The sequence below is a fragment of the Balaenoptera borealis genome, assembly GCF_965194805.1.
Source record: "Balaenoptera borealis genome assembly, contig: HAP1_SCAFFOLD_1455, whole genome shotgun sequence".
Taxonomy (NCBI): Eukaryota; Metazoa; Chordata; class Mammalia; order Artiodactyla; family Balaenopteridae; genus Balaenoptera; species Balaenoptera borealis.
The window spans coordinates 54,570-70,692 of NW_028122769.1; the positions used below are offsets into that span (position 1 = coordinate 54,570).

The following is a 16,123-nucleotide window of genomic DNA, read 5'->3' on the forward strand; positions in this document are numbered from 1 at the left end:
TATAGTTCATGGTCATCCAGAAAGACATCTGAGAAATGGCACCATTTTGGAAGCTGTTCACGTGGCAGAGGCACGGCTTAGTGAATACTGCCTCGGTTTCCCATGAACCTCCCTATGTGCTACAGGTAATGCAAAGGGTCCAGGACGGATGATGCTGCAGGCAGTGGGCTGCCTTGGAGGATCAAGCACCACGCTCGGGGGATTCACTGCTCTTGTAATGAGAAGATGCAGACCTGCTCCTTGCCTGGGGGAGGCTGGCCTCTCATCTCTCAGGACTGCTGTTTCTCTAGCACACCCTGAGAATGGCCTGGATAAAATGCAGCTAGAGCCTTCACTCTTAGCCTATCTAGAAAGAGCACACAAGCACTCAGGGTCCATGTGGATTGCATCTCCCCACATATCTTGAGGCTATTTCAGTGGGTAAGGGAACCAAATAAAAACACTATTTAGGGGAGGATGCAGAGAAATTGGAACCCTTGTGGAAATGCAAAATGGGACAGCCACTATAAAAAACAATATGAAGGTTCCTCAAAAAAAGTAAAAATAGAATTAGCATAATAAGCTCCAGCAATTCCTCTGCCGGGTATATGTCCAAAACAACTGAAATCTGGATCTTGAAGGGATATTTGTATACCCATGTTTATCACAGCATTATTCGCAATAGCCAACAGGTGCAAACAACCCAATTGCCCGTAGATGGACGAATAGATCTCTTAGTCCATTCAAGTTGATATAACAAAATACCACAGACTGGGTGGTTTACAAACAATAGAAATTTATTGCTCACAGTTCTAGAGGCTGACAGTCTGAGGTCAGGGTGCCAGTAAGTTTGGGTGAGGGCCCTCTTCTGGGTCTCAGACTTTTTTTTTTTTTTTTTTTTTTTTTATTTATTTATTTATTTATGGCTGTGTTGGGTCTTCGTTTCTGTGCGAGGGCTTTCTCTAGTTGCGGCAATTGGGGCCACTCTTCATCACGGTGCGCGGGCCTCTCACTATCGCGGCCTCTCTTGTTGCGGAGCACAGGCTCCAGACACGCAGGCTCAGCAATTGTGGCTCACGGACCTAGTCGCTCCGCGGCATGTGGGATCTTCCCCGACCAGGGCTCGAACCTGTGTCTCCTGCATTGGCAGGCAGACTCTCATCCACTGCGCCACCAGGGAAGCCCTGGGTCTCAGACTTTTGTTGCATTCTCTCATGTTGGAATCCGGTAGGGATCTCTCTGGAGCCTCTTTATGGGTCACTAAGCCCTTTCTTAGTGGAAGACTTAGTCACTTCCCCAAACCCCCTACCTACTAATACTATCACCTTAAAGGGTTAGGATTTCAACGTATGAATTCTGGTGGGATACAAACATTCAGACCATAGCAACTGATAAACAAAATCTGGGATATACATACAATAGAATATTATGCAGCCCTAAAAAGAAGGAAATTCTGTCCTGTGCTATAATATGGATACTCAAGGACATTATGCTACTTGAAATAAACCATCACGAAAGGACAAATACTGTATGATTTCACTAATATGAAGTATCTAAGGTAGTCAAAATCATTGAAACAGATAGTAGAGAGATGGTTGCCAAGGGCTGAGGGGATGGGGAGGGAAATTTGTGTTTAGTGGGTTTAAGTTTGCTTTACAAGATGAGAAAGATCTAGAGATCTATTCCACAACAACGTGAATATACTTAACACCACTGAACCGTACACTTAAAAATGGTAAGGATGGTAAATTTAATGTTATGTTTTTTTTACCACAATTAAAAAACTATTTTGTATTGCCTTTGCTTTTTTTCCTCTAATCCTTTCAAAACCTGGTATTGAATTGAACAGCAATATACGCATGTAGTTTAAAAATACCATTCATCGCGTACTCATGGCATATCTTTACCCAGAATGAGAAATACTATTAATAATTTATCTTGTATGCTTCCAGAAATAGTCTATATATATTTACATGCACATATACGTATATGTTCATCTTGGAAATTTCTAATGGAAGCACAATAAATACATCCCTTTTCCTAGCTGTAAAAAAAAAATGTTTCTTAAATCTCATTATGAATAAATGCATTTGATAATCTTGTACACATGAAACTTATATAATGTTTTAAACCAGCGTTACCTCAAATAAATAAACAGATTAATTAAATAACCTCATTGTTTTCAAAGGAATGAATTCCATATAATACTATATTATTCCATAAAATGGAGTCTCGTAATTTCTTTGTGTTCCCCTATTGACAGAAAACTGGATCTTGACTGTAAACAATGCACTTAGTTTTCTTACAGGCACTTTCTGTGCACCTCTGAGTGTTCCTGTGGGACTAACTCCTAGAAGTGGAATTGTTACTTGGTGTAGACGCTATATTGACAGGACGTAAAAGCATTACTCCTTTTGGGCTGTCATCTTCAGCGCTCTAAATAGCGGGTGGTGCTTTTGAGCACTTAAGTTTATAGAAATTGTCCTCCAAGGACGTGCATAATGCTGTGATGAACATGGGTGTACAAACATCTCTTCAAGATCCCGCTTTGGGTATATGCTTTGGGCATATCCCCAGCTTATGCCATTTTATGCTCCTACCAGTACTGTCTGAGAGTGCTTGCTTCCCATGCCCTGAGGAAGAGGATCCCCATCCTGTACCATCACTTTATTCACCTCCAACATGAATCCTCTGTACTGTGCTAAGGTGGTTTGAGTGTGGGCCCTGCAGCCAGACAGCTAGGGTTCAAATCCTTGTTACATCACTAACTAGTTCTGTGATTTGAGGATAGTGAACTTGAACTTTTCATGCCTCAGTGTCCTTTTCTGTAAACTGGGCATAAGAGGGCTGTTGTGAGGATGTGTTTAATAAATATGTATAAAGCGCATGAAGCAGTGTCAGGCACTCACTAAGTACTCAGTATAACACTTCTTATTGGTTTAATAGTTTTCTTTAAATTGATTCTCTTTTTAACCTTAGTTTTATGCTAAATGCTATGTAATAATATCATAGATCAGATGTATACTATCTATATCTTATTCTGAAAGACATCAAATTACATGCATACATTTAAAATGAAAAGAAAGTTTTTCTAGGACACAGTTTGAAAAGGACTGTCCTAAGCGAGAGTATTAGCAAAGGTTTTGTGGAGTTCAAGTGGGAGAGGTTACATTGTGTCACACTGATGTTGTAATTTTCATTTCTTCATACTGAATCCATACATCATACCTTAAATAGATACAAAGTGGACTAGACCAGGGGTAGGCAACCTAAACCCGGAACCAGCTGGCTGTGTGGCTTTTTAAATAAAGTTTTATTGGAACACTGCCACACTCGTTCATTTACATATTGCTTCTGGCTACTTTCACACGACAGCAGAGTTGAGCAGTCACAACAGAGACTGCATGGTCTACAAAACCAAAACTATTTATTATCTGTCCCTTTATAGAGAAAGTTGGCTGGCCCCTGGTCTAAACCAATATTTCTCTCTGTCTGAGACCCTTAAACATGCTTGAACAGCATCCAGCTTCTCAACTGCTGCCCTAATCTTAGCCACTCTGAAAGTTTGAGGTTTGCTGATCAGAAATTCTCAACATCTCAGAGTTTTGAGACTGTGATATTAATATTAAAAAAAGTACTCAAAGCCTGTCTTCCTGTTTTGCAAAATTTTAAACTTTCATCATTGCTTTTGTCTATACAAATATATAAAATGTGGTCTGCATCAAAGGCAGAAAATTGTTCTAAGTGTTAAGTGGCATAGGACTGCAGAGTGCAGAAACCACAGGAGTTATCAAGGGCTGTGAACACAGCAGTGCTCCAAACACTCCACCTCTGCTGGGGGCCATTTTCGCAAGATCCCAATTAGTTTGGTACCAAACCACTTGAGTCTTTTATGTCAAAACAACAGACCCAGGAAATCACCCATGAATAGCCTGAAGTACATACCATATCTGTGCCTTCTGTACATTTACATTATGTGTGCAAATTGTAGAATTTGTAGACTTTGACTGTCGTTCCCTATGAGACCCACTATTAGTACAACATCCTATGAGGCTAAGCTGCCAGAACTGCAGTCACGAGGAAGAATTTCCATAAAACCCTGGTGAGATGCTCCCTAGGCTGTCCTGCCTTCCACCTTCCCAAAACTTGGCTCTGCAGCACTTCCTTTCAATGAGTCTGCTGCCGGAGCACCTTTTTTGGTAAAAATTCACTTTTTCCATCATTTACTTTTCTTGATCAAAAACAATACTTTTGCCATCTCCCAAATGAATAAAAAAGTCTACTTCTAAAGCTATTTCCCCCACAACTCTGCCATACTCTGTTCATATTACTGTTTAAGATTTACCTTTTTCATAAAATATATCCTAATTTCCATATATCTCTAATAACACCACTTCTGGAACTACTTCATTCCAGGAAAAGTAAAACTGTAATTTGTAAGATGTCTCAAGAGTTGCTATTTATCCTGCTGCATATTTAAAATTCTACTCACCACCACACCCCTCCCTCCCAACCTGATAACACCTGGCAATTCAAATGAGCAAAATCGTTACTTTTGCAAAGCAATAAAGTAGGTACAAAGGATATCGGGATAAACAAGCTGTAGTCCCTGATGCCAGAATTGATGTGAAATAAGCACGAGGTGAATAAATATGGCAAAAGAAAAGTAATACTTGAGAAATAAAAATGAAAAATCCTAGGAGTAGAAAAAGAAGGGCGTGTCTACACAATTTTAGTACAGAGTAAAAGGGATTTGAGTGAAGGTTTTCAAGTTGGGAAGGATTGTAATCGACAAATGGAAGGAAGGACGCTCCACACCCACCGAATGCAGCTGGCCCTGGCAAGAGGCAGTTGTTACTGGATCCTGGGTTTCCGGGGACCCATCGGCTACTTTGTGGTAGCAGCTCAGGTGTCTCATTCACTTCTCTGCCTCAACCTTTTCAGCTGCTCTGAGAGTTTTCGACAGACCAAATCCAGCTTTTATCTCTATTGTCACTGAGACCTGCAATGAAGGGCAAATGGAACCACCTCTCTCTCAGGTTCAGTAGGGCATCGTCCTTGTACAACTTTGTGGGGAAGAAGTGTTAAGCCTCTTGTTACACTTAGGCTTGGCACCGAAAGCCTCCCATCACACAAGCAGCATCACACAGTTGGCTAAGTTTTAACTTAACTAACCATCTGGGTTGAGGTCTGTTTGAGAACAGCAACTTTTCCTTAACTCAATCTAACAACTCCTTATTGAGAATCTGTTATAGGCCTGGCCCTCTGAGGAGATTAATCCCTGACCTAATGGCTCTCAGAGCCCAGGAGGGGGAGACATGTACAGAAAATTCAACTGTGGTCCACAATGGTAAGTGCAATCAACAAGACTGTCCATGGTACAAAGTCACTGCCTCGGGGATCAATGCGCTTGACGTAATGAGGTGAATGGTTAGGAAGGAGAGGGCCGTGTCCCTGACAAGGCCAAGTACGTGGAAGAGATCGATACAGAATCATTGAAATGCTGCTCCTATTCTGCCCAAAACCACCCAGTCTCAGAGCCAAACTTGAAATCGGCAAGCCTGGAGCTGGCACAAGCCTCAGACAGCCAAGGCACACTCTGCAGACCCTTCTTTGCAACCTCTTACCTGATGCGGTAGGATGGACCCTTCTTTGCAACCTCCTACCTGATGTGGGGCTTGGCTCTGTTGAGTCATCAACTCATTAGCAATAAATGTATTAACCTAGACCTGAAATAAACCAACATATATTTAAATGACTGAATTAGCAGGAATCTCTGTCAAGAGAATTTCTGCTCCTTCTACCAATAGAGCTTCACACTTAGCAGAGTGTCTGCTTCCTTACATACAAACCCTCCTTATCTCTGAGTCCAGTTTTTCTTATTATGATTTGACACTGTTCTTATCCCTCTTTATTCTGAAACTACACAGTCATATGATCTTTCTATTTATACCAAGTAAACGTAATTCTTTTAAACCTGAATCGAATATTCTTTAGTAATTTGATTATGCAATATTTCAAACATCCCCCCAAAACAGATATGCATGTACTGATAATCTAGATTTATTTTAACAAGGTAAATATTTTGCCATATGTGCATCAGTTCTTTCTCTTAAATAAATGAAGTGGTGCAGGTATAACAAACAGTCCCCTTCCCAACCCCCATGCTTCCAGTATTTCCGTGTCTTTTTCCTGCCCTGCAAATTTGGGGTCACCTTTGTTGCTCTCTTAGAGCACTGTGAGATTGTTGTGAATCTTTCAATACAATATTAATTAGCCTTATTAATTAGTCTACTTGGTGTTCTAGGTTGGAAATGATCTAGAGAAGAACAAAGGTTCAAACGATTTGCTATGTCTATTTTATATTCATTTAAGGACCTACTGCTACCTATTTTTTCAAGGCGAAAGAAATCTATTAAATAGAATTATTTATACTAGAACTTATGTTTATTTCAAGTAATTTCTTTTCTTATTTTTCTCAAATATATTTTGCCAGTCCTTTCCTAGAAGAATGCCTTTTTCACACAAAGGGCCTGCCTAGGAAGAAAAATGCACTTAAATTCTAAGTTTAGTTCAATGCATTTTGAATAACAATTTCCATCTTAAATTCATAAAGGATCCAACTTCTGAATTAGAGTTCTGATGAGTTTTTAATATGAAGAATAAACTCCTAATGAATGCAGAGTATAGCGATTCAGGAAATATTATAGTTCTCAAAGATAGGACTAACTTTAACCACTTGATTGTTATTCACTGATAACAATGAGAAAATACCTGGGCTCCGCCCCCCTAGGTTGGTGACTATCAGGGAGAAAGAGGGTGTCTTGCAGTCAGAGGGCACTGGAGCAAGCTTCCTGAGGCCCTGTTACAGAGAGCATCACCTGTTCAGGCTAACACGTGCGTGGGATAAGCTGCATCCTAGAGCAGGCGGCACAGTCTCCTCTGATCCAGGCAGCTGGAGGATAGTTAAGGGGCAAAACAATTTCCCCCACAGATGGGACTTGGTTCATCCCAGTCAGTGCTTCTCACAATCTAGCTTGTACTGGAATCCCCTGCTCATCTTGTTAAAATGCAGATTCTATTCAATAGGTTGGGGTGGGGGCTGAGATTCCATATTTGTATCAAGATCCCAGGTGATGCTGCTGGTCTGTAGGTTACATGTTGAGTAGCAGGACTCATAGCAATCTAGGTCCTTTAATTCATAGAGAAAAAAGGAAGGCGAGGAGTAGAAAGGTAAGATGTATAAGAAGAGGAAAGCAGAGAAATAGAAAAGAAAGCAAAAGGTCATGGAGAGAGAGTGAAAGAGAGAGAGAGAGAGAGACAAAGAACAGGAAATTTGATAATATGGCCCTCCCAGCATCCCTCCCTTCTAAGTGCCCCAATTAGGGTGGACATCAAGTCTTTACATGGCCCCACCCCCCAATCCAGGGGCTTCAGTGCTAAGTGTAGGGTGGCCTGGGAGCCGTCCTGATCAGATCAGCTCTTCACAGGTGGTGAGATCTGAGACTCCCCTCAGCCAGAGCCAAGTAAGTCCGAGCATTTCCTCAGATTTTTGAACCAATATAGGAAAATGAATGCCAGAAGCTAATCCACAGAAGGCACAGGGCAGGGCTGCCTCTTAGTTACAGCCATTCCAGAGACCCAGCTAAACCCTCCCCTTCTCCGTGTGCTCGGATTCCCAAACTACCTAGACTGATTCAAGTTGATTTTCTAGAATTTGTAACAATACAGATAGAAGAGGGATATAGGGAAAAATGGAGAGAGAAGAGAGAAATAAGGAGAAAAGTATTTAATGATAGGTGAAAAAAATACATAAGGAAAGAATAGAAGGATAGAGGAGAAGAGGGAGAAATAGTAAGGAGATGAGAATGAAGACAAAGTATTGATAAAATAGAAGAAAAAACACCCAGGAATTGCAGGAGGAAAGGTCCCCACGGCCAATAGGGACCCAGTGGTCCCTGGGCCAGATAAGCCTCAACAGAGGACACCATTGCAGTGGACACCATTAGGCACGGTCTCCCGAGAGGAGAGGTGGGTATTGGCCTGGCTCTCATTGAGTCAGCCCATTGTTCCCAAACAACTGGAACGGCGAGGGAGAAGAGACAGAGTCAGGGCAGGCAGGTGGTCTGGGAAGGACAAGGCTTGCTAGAGGGTCCCAAGAAGACCAAATAGGTGCCCAGGAGGGTGGTGATGGAGCTGCCCCAACACCCCTCTAGAATACTGCCAGCGCTCTAGGCTGCCCACTCACAGACCTCTCCTGCCCACCAGGGATGCTCACAGACCCAGACTCAGAGCAGGACAGTGGTTGGCGCCCACACCTCTCCCCAGCCTGGTCCAGAGGCCCCCAGGGAGCTCAGAGCTCACATTAGCTTGCAGGTAAGAATCCTGGTTCGCAAGGGCTGCCCCACAAAATTCTTGTAATGAATCTCAGAGTCACAGTAGATTGATGTAAGTGTTGGCTGACATATTCTCAGGGAAACAGTAGAAACTCAACATTAGTGAGCTCTGTCAGTGACCACCGATCTGCTGCACTGCTCACTGCACTGCTGGTCTATGATCCTCAGCGTCCTAAGACTCTGGCCACTTCCTGATTTAGTTGGGCTGAAGCTGCAAACTCATCTTCTAAGTCCTATGGACGTTTAGCACCAAGCTTGGTCAAGCCACCTGGTTTACTAAATGACCGATATAAACCATGATTGTTCACATCGTATAGGAAATGCACCCCTTCTAAACTTGTTCAAACAGTGATACTTCTTCCACTACATTTCAAGTGAGGACATTTACTCTGCACATCAAAAGAGTTTGTATGTCCTGAGATGTAGTGCATCCCTTGGTGAGAGATGGTGATGCCTTTTCTGTCATGTAAGACACATGCCTTTATTTCCATTTAAATAAAACCCTTTTGGAATGTATTTCACAGATCTGAGTATTTGTTTAATTTTTTTGGTTATTTTCACATAGAAATCCAGTTCAGCCATGGAAGCAGTCACTCATTAAGAAAAAATATTAAAGTGGAACATATCACCAGTGAAGAACATAATTTCTTTTTTTAAGAAAGTCAATTTGGATAACTAACCTTCAGTAACTGGACCTGCAGTCCTCAAATCCCTTAGTCAAAGACTTGGTGGCCAGCCATGTCTCAATTTCATAATTTTGAGAATTTAGAGAGGTATACCTTGCATGTCACATATTAATTAATATTCCATGGCAAACATGTGGCAAAGCATATGGACAACTTGCCCAAAGTAACATAAGTAAAGATCTTCTGTCTTATTATCATCTCATGTCCATTTTCAGTAAGGAGTTAGGATTGACCTTTTTCTGAGAGTTTTCGGAATTTGGAAAGAGTTAACATGTATTAGCGGACAGAGTTAGCACAGACAGCAGATAGACCCAGAAGAACAAGAAAAGTCACTTAAAATAATTATGACAGGGAGAACATCCACAAAACTTTTAAGGCCAGAGAAGGAGTGCTTGATTTGGACTTTCTTATAAAAGTAGAAGGAGGCTTCCTGAGAAGAAAGCCAATACACTGTCTTTCTTGCTGGGGGTCAAGGTTACATCAGCGAGGCCACAAGCTGGGGACACTGCTGTGGGTGAGAGCTACACTAGTGATGGCGGGGCAGCAGCCTCTCAGGGGGGACACCTGTGACACACCAACTGCGAGCAGGTGCTCAGATACCCCTGCAACATGACTTCATATGACTCTGGAAAACATCTTCAGATTCAATGAGAAATGTGTTTGCTAGGAAAGGATACCAAATGCAGAAAGAAAAAAAAAAATCAGAGATGTATAAATACAGTGGGGTGGGCAGAAAGGCCTCAAAGATGTCCAGGCCCTAAAGAAAGGGACTGTGAATATGTTACTTTGCATGGCAAAAGGGACTCTGCAGATGGGATTATGGTTAGGAAGACTGTCCTGGATTACCCAAGTCGATCCAGTCTAACCACATGAGCCCTTAAAGTAGAGGACTTTCTCCAGCTAGAAGAAGAGGAAATCAGAGAGGTGCAGCAGAAGGAGAACAAGAACAAAGAGCGATTTAAAGATGAAAGGGACTTGACCCCCTGCTGCAAGAACAGGCCACACAGAAAGCATAAGGGATGTGGGAAACCTCTAGGAGCAAAGACCAGCCCCCAGCTGGCAACCTACAGGAGATCAGTGTCTCAGTCCTACACCCACAAGGAAGTGAGTGAGTGTGTATGCAGAAGCATCAGGAGGGCAGTCCTGACTGCTGCCCTCTGAAAGGCCTGCTTGCAAGGCTGGCCCATTCCCAAGACTCTAATGAGAAAGGTGGCTTACTGTGCCTAATGTTTGCTCAAACACTGTGGTTCATACTCAGTACCTGCCTTCCTTCTGGGAGTCTGGGATTTTGTTACATGCAAGGCAGAGGGTGCCTACATGACCAGCCCCCAGTACATGAGCTCAGCTGGTTGGTAATATTCCATGTGGGTTTCTATAACTCACTGCTGGGGGATTAAGCTAGTCCCATATGACTTCCCTGGGAGAGGACTGTAGAAACCTGGGCCTGATTTCCTCTGCGCTTCACCCCAAGCACCCTCTTCCTTTGCTCATTTTGCTCTGTGTCCTTTCACTGTGCTAAATCATAGCTGTATGACTACACACTGGTCCTGTGAATCCTCCCAGCAAATCATGGAACCTGGGGAAGGTTCTGGGAATCTCCAGACACCTTGAAGGACAAGTCTTCCCCAGAGCCTCCAGGAAAAATGCCTTAAGCAGAGAACCCAGCCAGGTCTACTGTACTTTAGACCTACAGAACTATGACATAATAACTCTGTCTTGTATTAAGTCACTAAATCCATGAAAATGTGTTAAAGCAGTGATCGGAAATTAAGTAAATGGCACCATGAATAAACATATTACTTTCACTAATGAAGAGTATAATATCTCAAGGACTTTTTTTAAAATTTAAATTCATTCTCAAGTTAACATCAGCAGTTCATATCTAAAACAAGCACATGAAGAAGGGGTAGAACCTCTGGTAAAGTGTATGGTTGATTTTTAAGAGCAGCTGACATTTTGTGAGAGGTCTGGAAAGCAGCCAAACCAGCCCAATTTTTAAAGAAACTGTGAGTATAATGTCAGAATCATCAACTAGTGTGATTTAGTGCTGTCAATGACAGTTGTGTATAGTTGGGCCCAGATTAGGAGATGAATTCACTTAACCCATGGTGGTGCACGCAGAAGATGTGAGGATGAGCCCTTTTCCTAAAGGAGCTCAAAATGTAAGAGAGGAGAAACACCTCCACTGGAGCTTCAAGGATCACTAAGTTGAGACCAAGGGCTACAGAGAAGCACAGAGCAGGGAGCTAAGGAAGGCATCCTGCCAGAACGTAGATTCCACTCATTCGTTTTAATTCAGCAAACATTTACCAACGTGCTCGGCCCCAGGCACCAGGAAGTGCTGGGGACACAGGGAGGGATGCAAGCTCAGCAGGAGTGTAAGGCAGGCCACTTTACCCATGTTTATTGTGTGATAGGATGGATAGGATTGAGGGGTCCACTTCTGTCCTCACCTGCATGATCTAGGGTTAATAATGCCACTATATTCTTGACCCTACTTCCCCAAGGGTGCCTGACCTTTAAAGAAATCAGCAGAGGGTGATGCTTACATATGATTCCTCTCCAACCTGCTTAACTAAAAACAAGAACTGTTAGAGTTGCTCAATCAAATGGGATTGGAGCGGGGCGAAAATATGAACCTTAATTAATACAATGAAGAATAAGTAGGCATTAACTATTAGTTAACTAATTTTGAAAAATAATATTTAAGTTTGAACAAAAGTTCTCTATGTAAGTAGATGTTTCATTAAGCTTTAACTTACTTAAGCAATATTGACCTTAACCCTGCTTTGGACTTGGTGTTCTTAGAATAAGCACAACATTAATACCTGCTTCGGATCATACACATGGCAATTACTTGTTTGGAAACCTTAGGTCAGCCAGCCCTAAAAACACTCACATAGCCCTTCCCACTTTGTTGTTTTATCTAGTATTAGACAACTAACTAGTTTTTCTTGATTCAATTTGCATCAACATTTATTGACTAACTAATAAAAGCTCCAGGGATAAGAAATTAAGTAGACCACAACCTATTAAGTTATAATAAGTTACAGAGTTCTAAGGAAATTCAAATGAGGGCCGTTTGTTACACAACGAATATTATCATTGTGTTGCCTGTTAGTTTTATAGATAAGCTATGTGCTAAGACATAACGGCTTTTTAGCTGACAATTGTCTTCTAACTCTGACAATTAAGAAAAAAAATTTCTTAAGTTATACAACATTCTTAGCCTAAATTAAATGGAAGATACACTGTGTATTTTTTATTGTGGTAAGATATACATAACAAAAAGTTTAGCATTTTAGCCACTTTTAAGTGTACAGTTCTGGACATTAACATTCACATTCTTGTGCAAACATCACCACCTTCCATCTCAAGAACTTTTTCATCTTCTCAAACTGAAACTTTGTCTCCATTAAAACACTTACAGTCCATTACTCCCTTCCCCTGGCTCTTGGCAACCATCTAAATTATATTTTTAAGAAGAAGAAAAAAGTAATTTCTTCTCCACCTGATGAATCTTCTTCAGGCCACACCCCATCAGCCAATTGCAAACCTGCTGCAGACCTTTACAACACTCTACTTTTAGAGCTTCTCATTCAGAGCAGACTGTGATTTAAAGATATGAAATGCTAAATAAAGAATAAATTACATAAATTTTAATATTCAAAAAGTTAAGCAAACAAAATTTAATTCTTCTAAAAGAAGCATGGATATGTAATCAGAAGTAGGAACTATGTCACTGATGTAAAATAGTTATGATTCCAAAGAATCCTAGGGATCTATTGTCCATAAATTACAAGGGGCCACATGGTGCCCAAGTTCCTGTTGGAGCAGGAACTCAACATATCCCTCAACAAGTCCTCCACAGAGAGACTCTCCATTACATCTATTTTTACGTGTTCAGGGTCTTTCAGGAATTTCAGTTTATCAGAGGGCACAGAGAAAATGAATTTGCTTTATTTAAAAATGCTGAGGCAATATAAACTATTGTGTTTGTTATCAAACAAAAATAAAATCAGTCGTATGTGACTTATTTATTCCTTAGACTTCACACTATTTAAAGGAAGAATGGGAAGACATTTTCAATATTTCGCTACATTATAAAATTGTTTTACTTATTTCATAAATTAGCCATGGACGGTGTCTTCTGGAACGTCACATGTGGCTTACATTCAGTGGAAACATTTTCAAGTAACTTAGGAGGCTCTGGTTCTATACTTGATCTGACAGATGGGCAGCAACATGCAGTAACTGGCATAATTCATACTCCGACAGACTGCTTTTCAATAAAGCACATACCCAGATGCTTTCCTCTCGTCGATATTGCTTCCAGTTCCTCCCGCCATCGCTGAACATCAGGAGGTAGCTGGTCACCCAGTCGGAGCTCCCGTGTCCTCCCTGGGTGGCCACAGCTGTGACCTCCATTCTTTCTCCAAGGTCAATCTGCAGCCACTGGTATTTATTTGACACAAGGGGAGACCAGCCACCAGCTCCTTTTTGTGGGAATAAAAAGAAGAAAACCGGTAAAGACAGAGAAATCTTTGAAATCTATATTAACCTGTAAGAATGGGGTCATAAATAAGATTTATGAAAATCATAGTTTCAAATTCTGCATTATATAATGCCCCAGAATTATACAAACACACTCACATACACACACACAAACACAAAATAAAAACACAGGTTAAATGTAAATGGATGAAGCCTATATTAATTGTTTTGTTTCTTAGTTCATAACCCCTGACTCTCTGGTATTGGGGTGTCCCGCTAAGTGAAATTGCTTAATGTAATAGGTGGACAACTAAACACCATGCCATTACATCAGTGCTTGGAACTAGTGTCGTTACTGGCTTCAATGCATGACTTGCCCTTTGTTGGACATAAACAAAGGGCAAACTTTCCTCTGTTGGAAAATAACAAACTTTCCTTTGTTAGAAAATAAAGCTAGAAAACCTTAATTGTGGATTCCCAGCATGAGGAAGTACAATGTTGAATGTTGGGATAACAAAGAGGGCTATGGCATAGCCCTACACTCATGGTGCTTACAGACTCATAAGAGAAGCAGACATTTCAAAGAACAATTTGAAATGCAATATGGGAGGGGTGGATGTGAAAGTGATTTCTGTGCAGGAAGGGAGAGTTCTAAAAAGTCAGCAAGGAGGGTGAGCGAGAACCCAGAGGAAGTGAATGGGGAGGAGTTTCTCAGGTATTCAAGACAATAGGTGCAGAGTGGAAATTACTGTGCTTTGTTTTCTCCAGTGCCTGTGAGACACCGAAGAATTAGGGATACCTGTGAATGTATTATTGATATATTTTGTTCTTCTAGTTTAACAGAAACATGAGTTTTGAATTTGGATTTAGATGTCATATTAAATTTTCTGAATTTAAATTATTATGCAATATAAAAATTGGGAAACAGGTTTGAAATGCATTCTGGAACTGATATTTTGCTAATTATCCATGTCTAGAAAACACAGTGTCATGTAAACAGTCCCTAACACAAAAAAACTAGCTTTAAAAACAATTTTCCCCATTGTCCTGACATCTAATTTGAGGCTCTCATAATAAGGTCTGACACTTTAGACAACATTTATTATCTTTTTTATTAGGGGCTATTATTAACATCCATGTCCTGTTTACAAAAGCTGTTACGACCAAGTACATGTCAGGAGGTGTGTGACATGGTTACAAGACAGCTCAAAGGAAAATGGAAGTGGAGCGCTTACATCAGGGTGTGGAGGTGAAACTAGCAAGTGGGCACATCTGTTGCTTCACTATGTCCTCTGCTAACGGCACTACGTGTATAACCCTTAGCAAAATTTAAAGCTTACAAATTCTTTAAAACTCAAATTCTTTCTAAGATTTCCTCATTTCCTGCAATCTTTATTCCAAAATTCCAAAATTTCCTCTCAACCACAAGCACAATGTCTTTTCCTTTGATCCACATCTTAAACATGCCACAACTCTGGCTGTTCTGTAATGCATTATGAAACTTTTTATTTTGAAATAATTTCAGATTTACAAACGAGTTGCAAAGATGGGATAGGGAGTTTCTGTCTACTTTTTACTCAGTGTGTCCTAATGTTAATATCTGACATCACCATGGTATTTTGATCAAAACTAAGCTATTAACACTGGTACAATGGTAACAAAATGACAAACTTTCTTTTGATGTCTCCAGTTTTTCCACTAACTAACTCCCTTTTTCTGTTCCAGAACCCCACATTGCATCTAGTCACCTTGTCTCCTTAGTGTCTTCCAACCTGTGATAGTTTTCAGTCTTTCTTTGTCTTTAATAACAAGATTGATCACCACCCAACACCTCCCTGCTACTTCTACTGATTTGTGCAAAGGTCCCATCTAATGTTTGATGAATGATAAGTCCTTCTGGGTTCTAGCTGAGGGTTAACTAACAGTCCCAAGTAACATTACTCTGCAACTGCCTGTAATTTTATAATAATTGCCAAAAGAAGGCAGAAATTAGGTGTTGGCTTTTAGCTGATCACTTTAACTTAAAGGTTCTACATTTGAAGTTTTATATGAATCAGTTTCAATCTCTGAGAAACTGCTAAATGTCCTGTATTCTTAGTACCAAGGTTGTAAAGAATGTACTGAAGATACTTCTTCTTTTTGCATTTCACAATCTTTCTCTGTCATCTTTAATCTCTCTTGAAGCGGGAAGTATCATCAACACGGGTACCACATGGACAGAAATGCAACAGAGTAAAAAGCGTCAGCATGCTTCCAGCATCTGCCCTGGGACCAGCCTCTCCCACAGATGATGCAGCCACGTCTCTGTCAACCACTCTTCACCATCTGCTGGTAATCAACCTTGAACATTTCATATTCCTTACCTGTGGTGAGAAGGTGCTACTGGTATGCAAATTAAGCTATCTGATTAAGTAGGTACTCTGATAAAGTAATGAAACTGCAGAATTCCCTGTGCTGCAAAGCAATTCATTTCAGCTGGGTAACACAGCCACGGCGTAATCCCCAGACCCCTGTAGGGTGATGATGCTGAATTACTGTGCATTCGCCCATGCATGCAGTCCACCGGGG

General features: G+C 41.0%; 1 protein-coding gene across 14 annotated transcripts in view; it reads right to left on the bottom strand.

The window, feature by feature from the left end:
- LOC309622073 (contactin-associated protein-like 3) overlaps nucleotides 1–16,123 on the bottom strand; it is a 94,203-nt gene that overhangs the window by 28,951 nt on the left and 49,129 nt on the right. For 8 of the 14 annotated variants that reach the window (XR_014240461.1, XR_014240462.1, XR_014240463.1 and 5 more), the window contains exon 3: nucleotides 13,364–13,557. Coding sequence is in view for 7 of the 14 variants with exons in the window: in XM_082409260.1 (XP_082265386.1) it covers nucleotides 13,364–13,557 (194 nt within the window). In the remaining 7 variants the exon portion in view is untranslated. The other 6 variants (XR_014240466.1, XR_014240467.1, XM_082409266.1 and 3 more) reach the window with 3 other exon arrangements.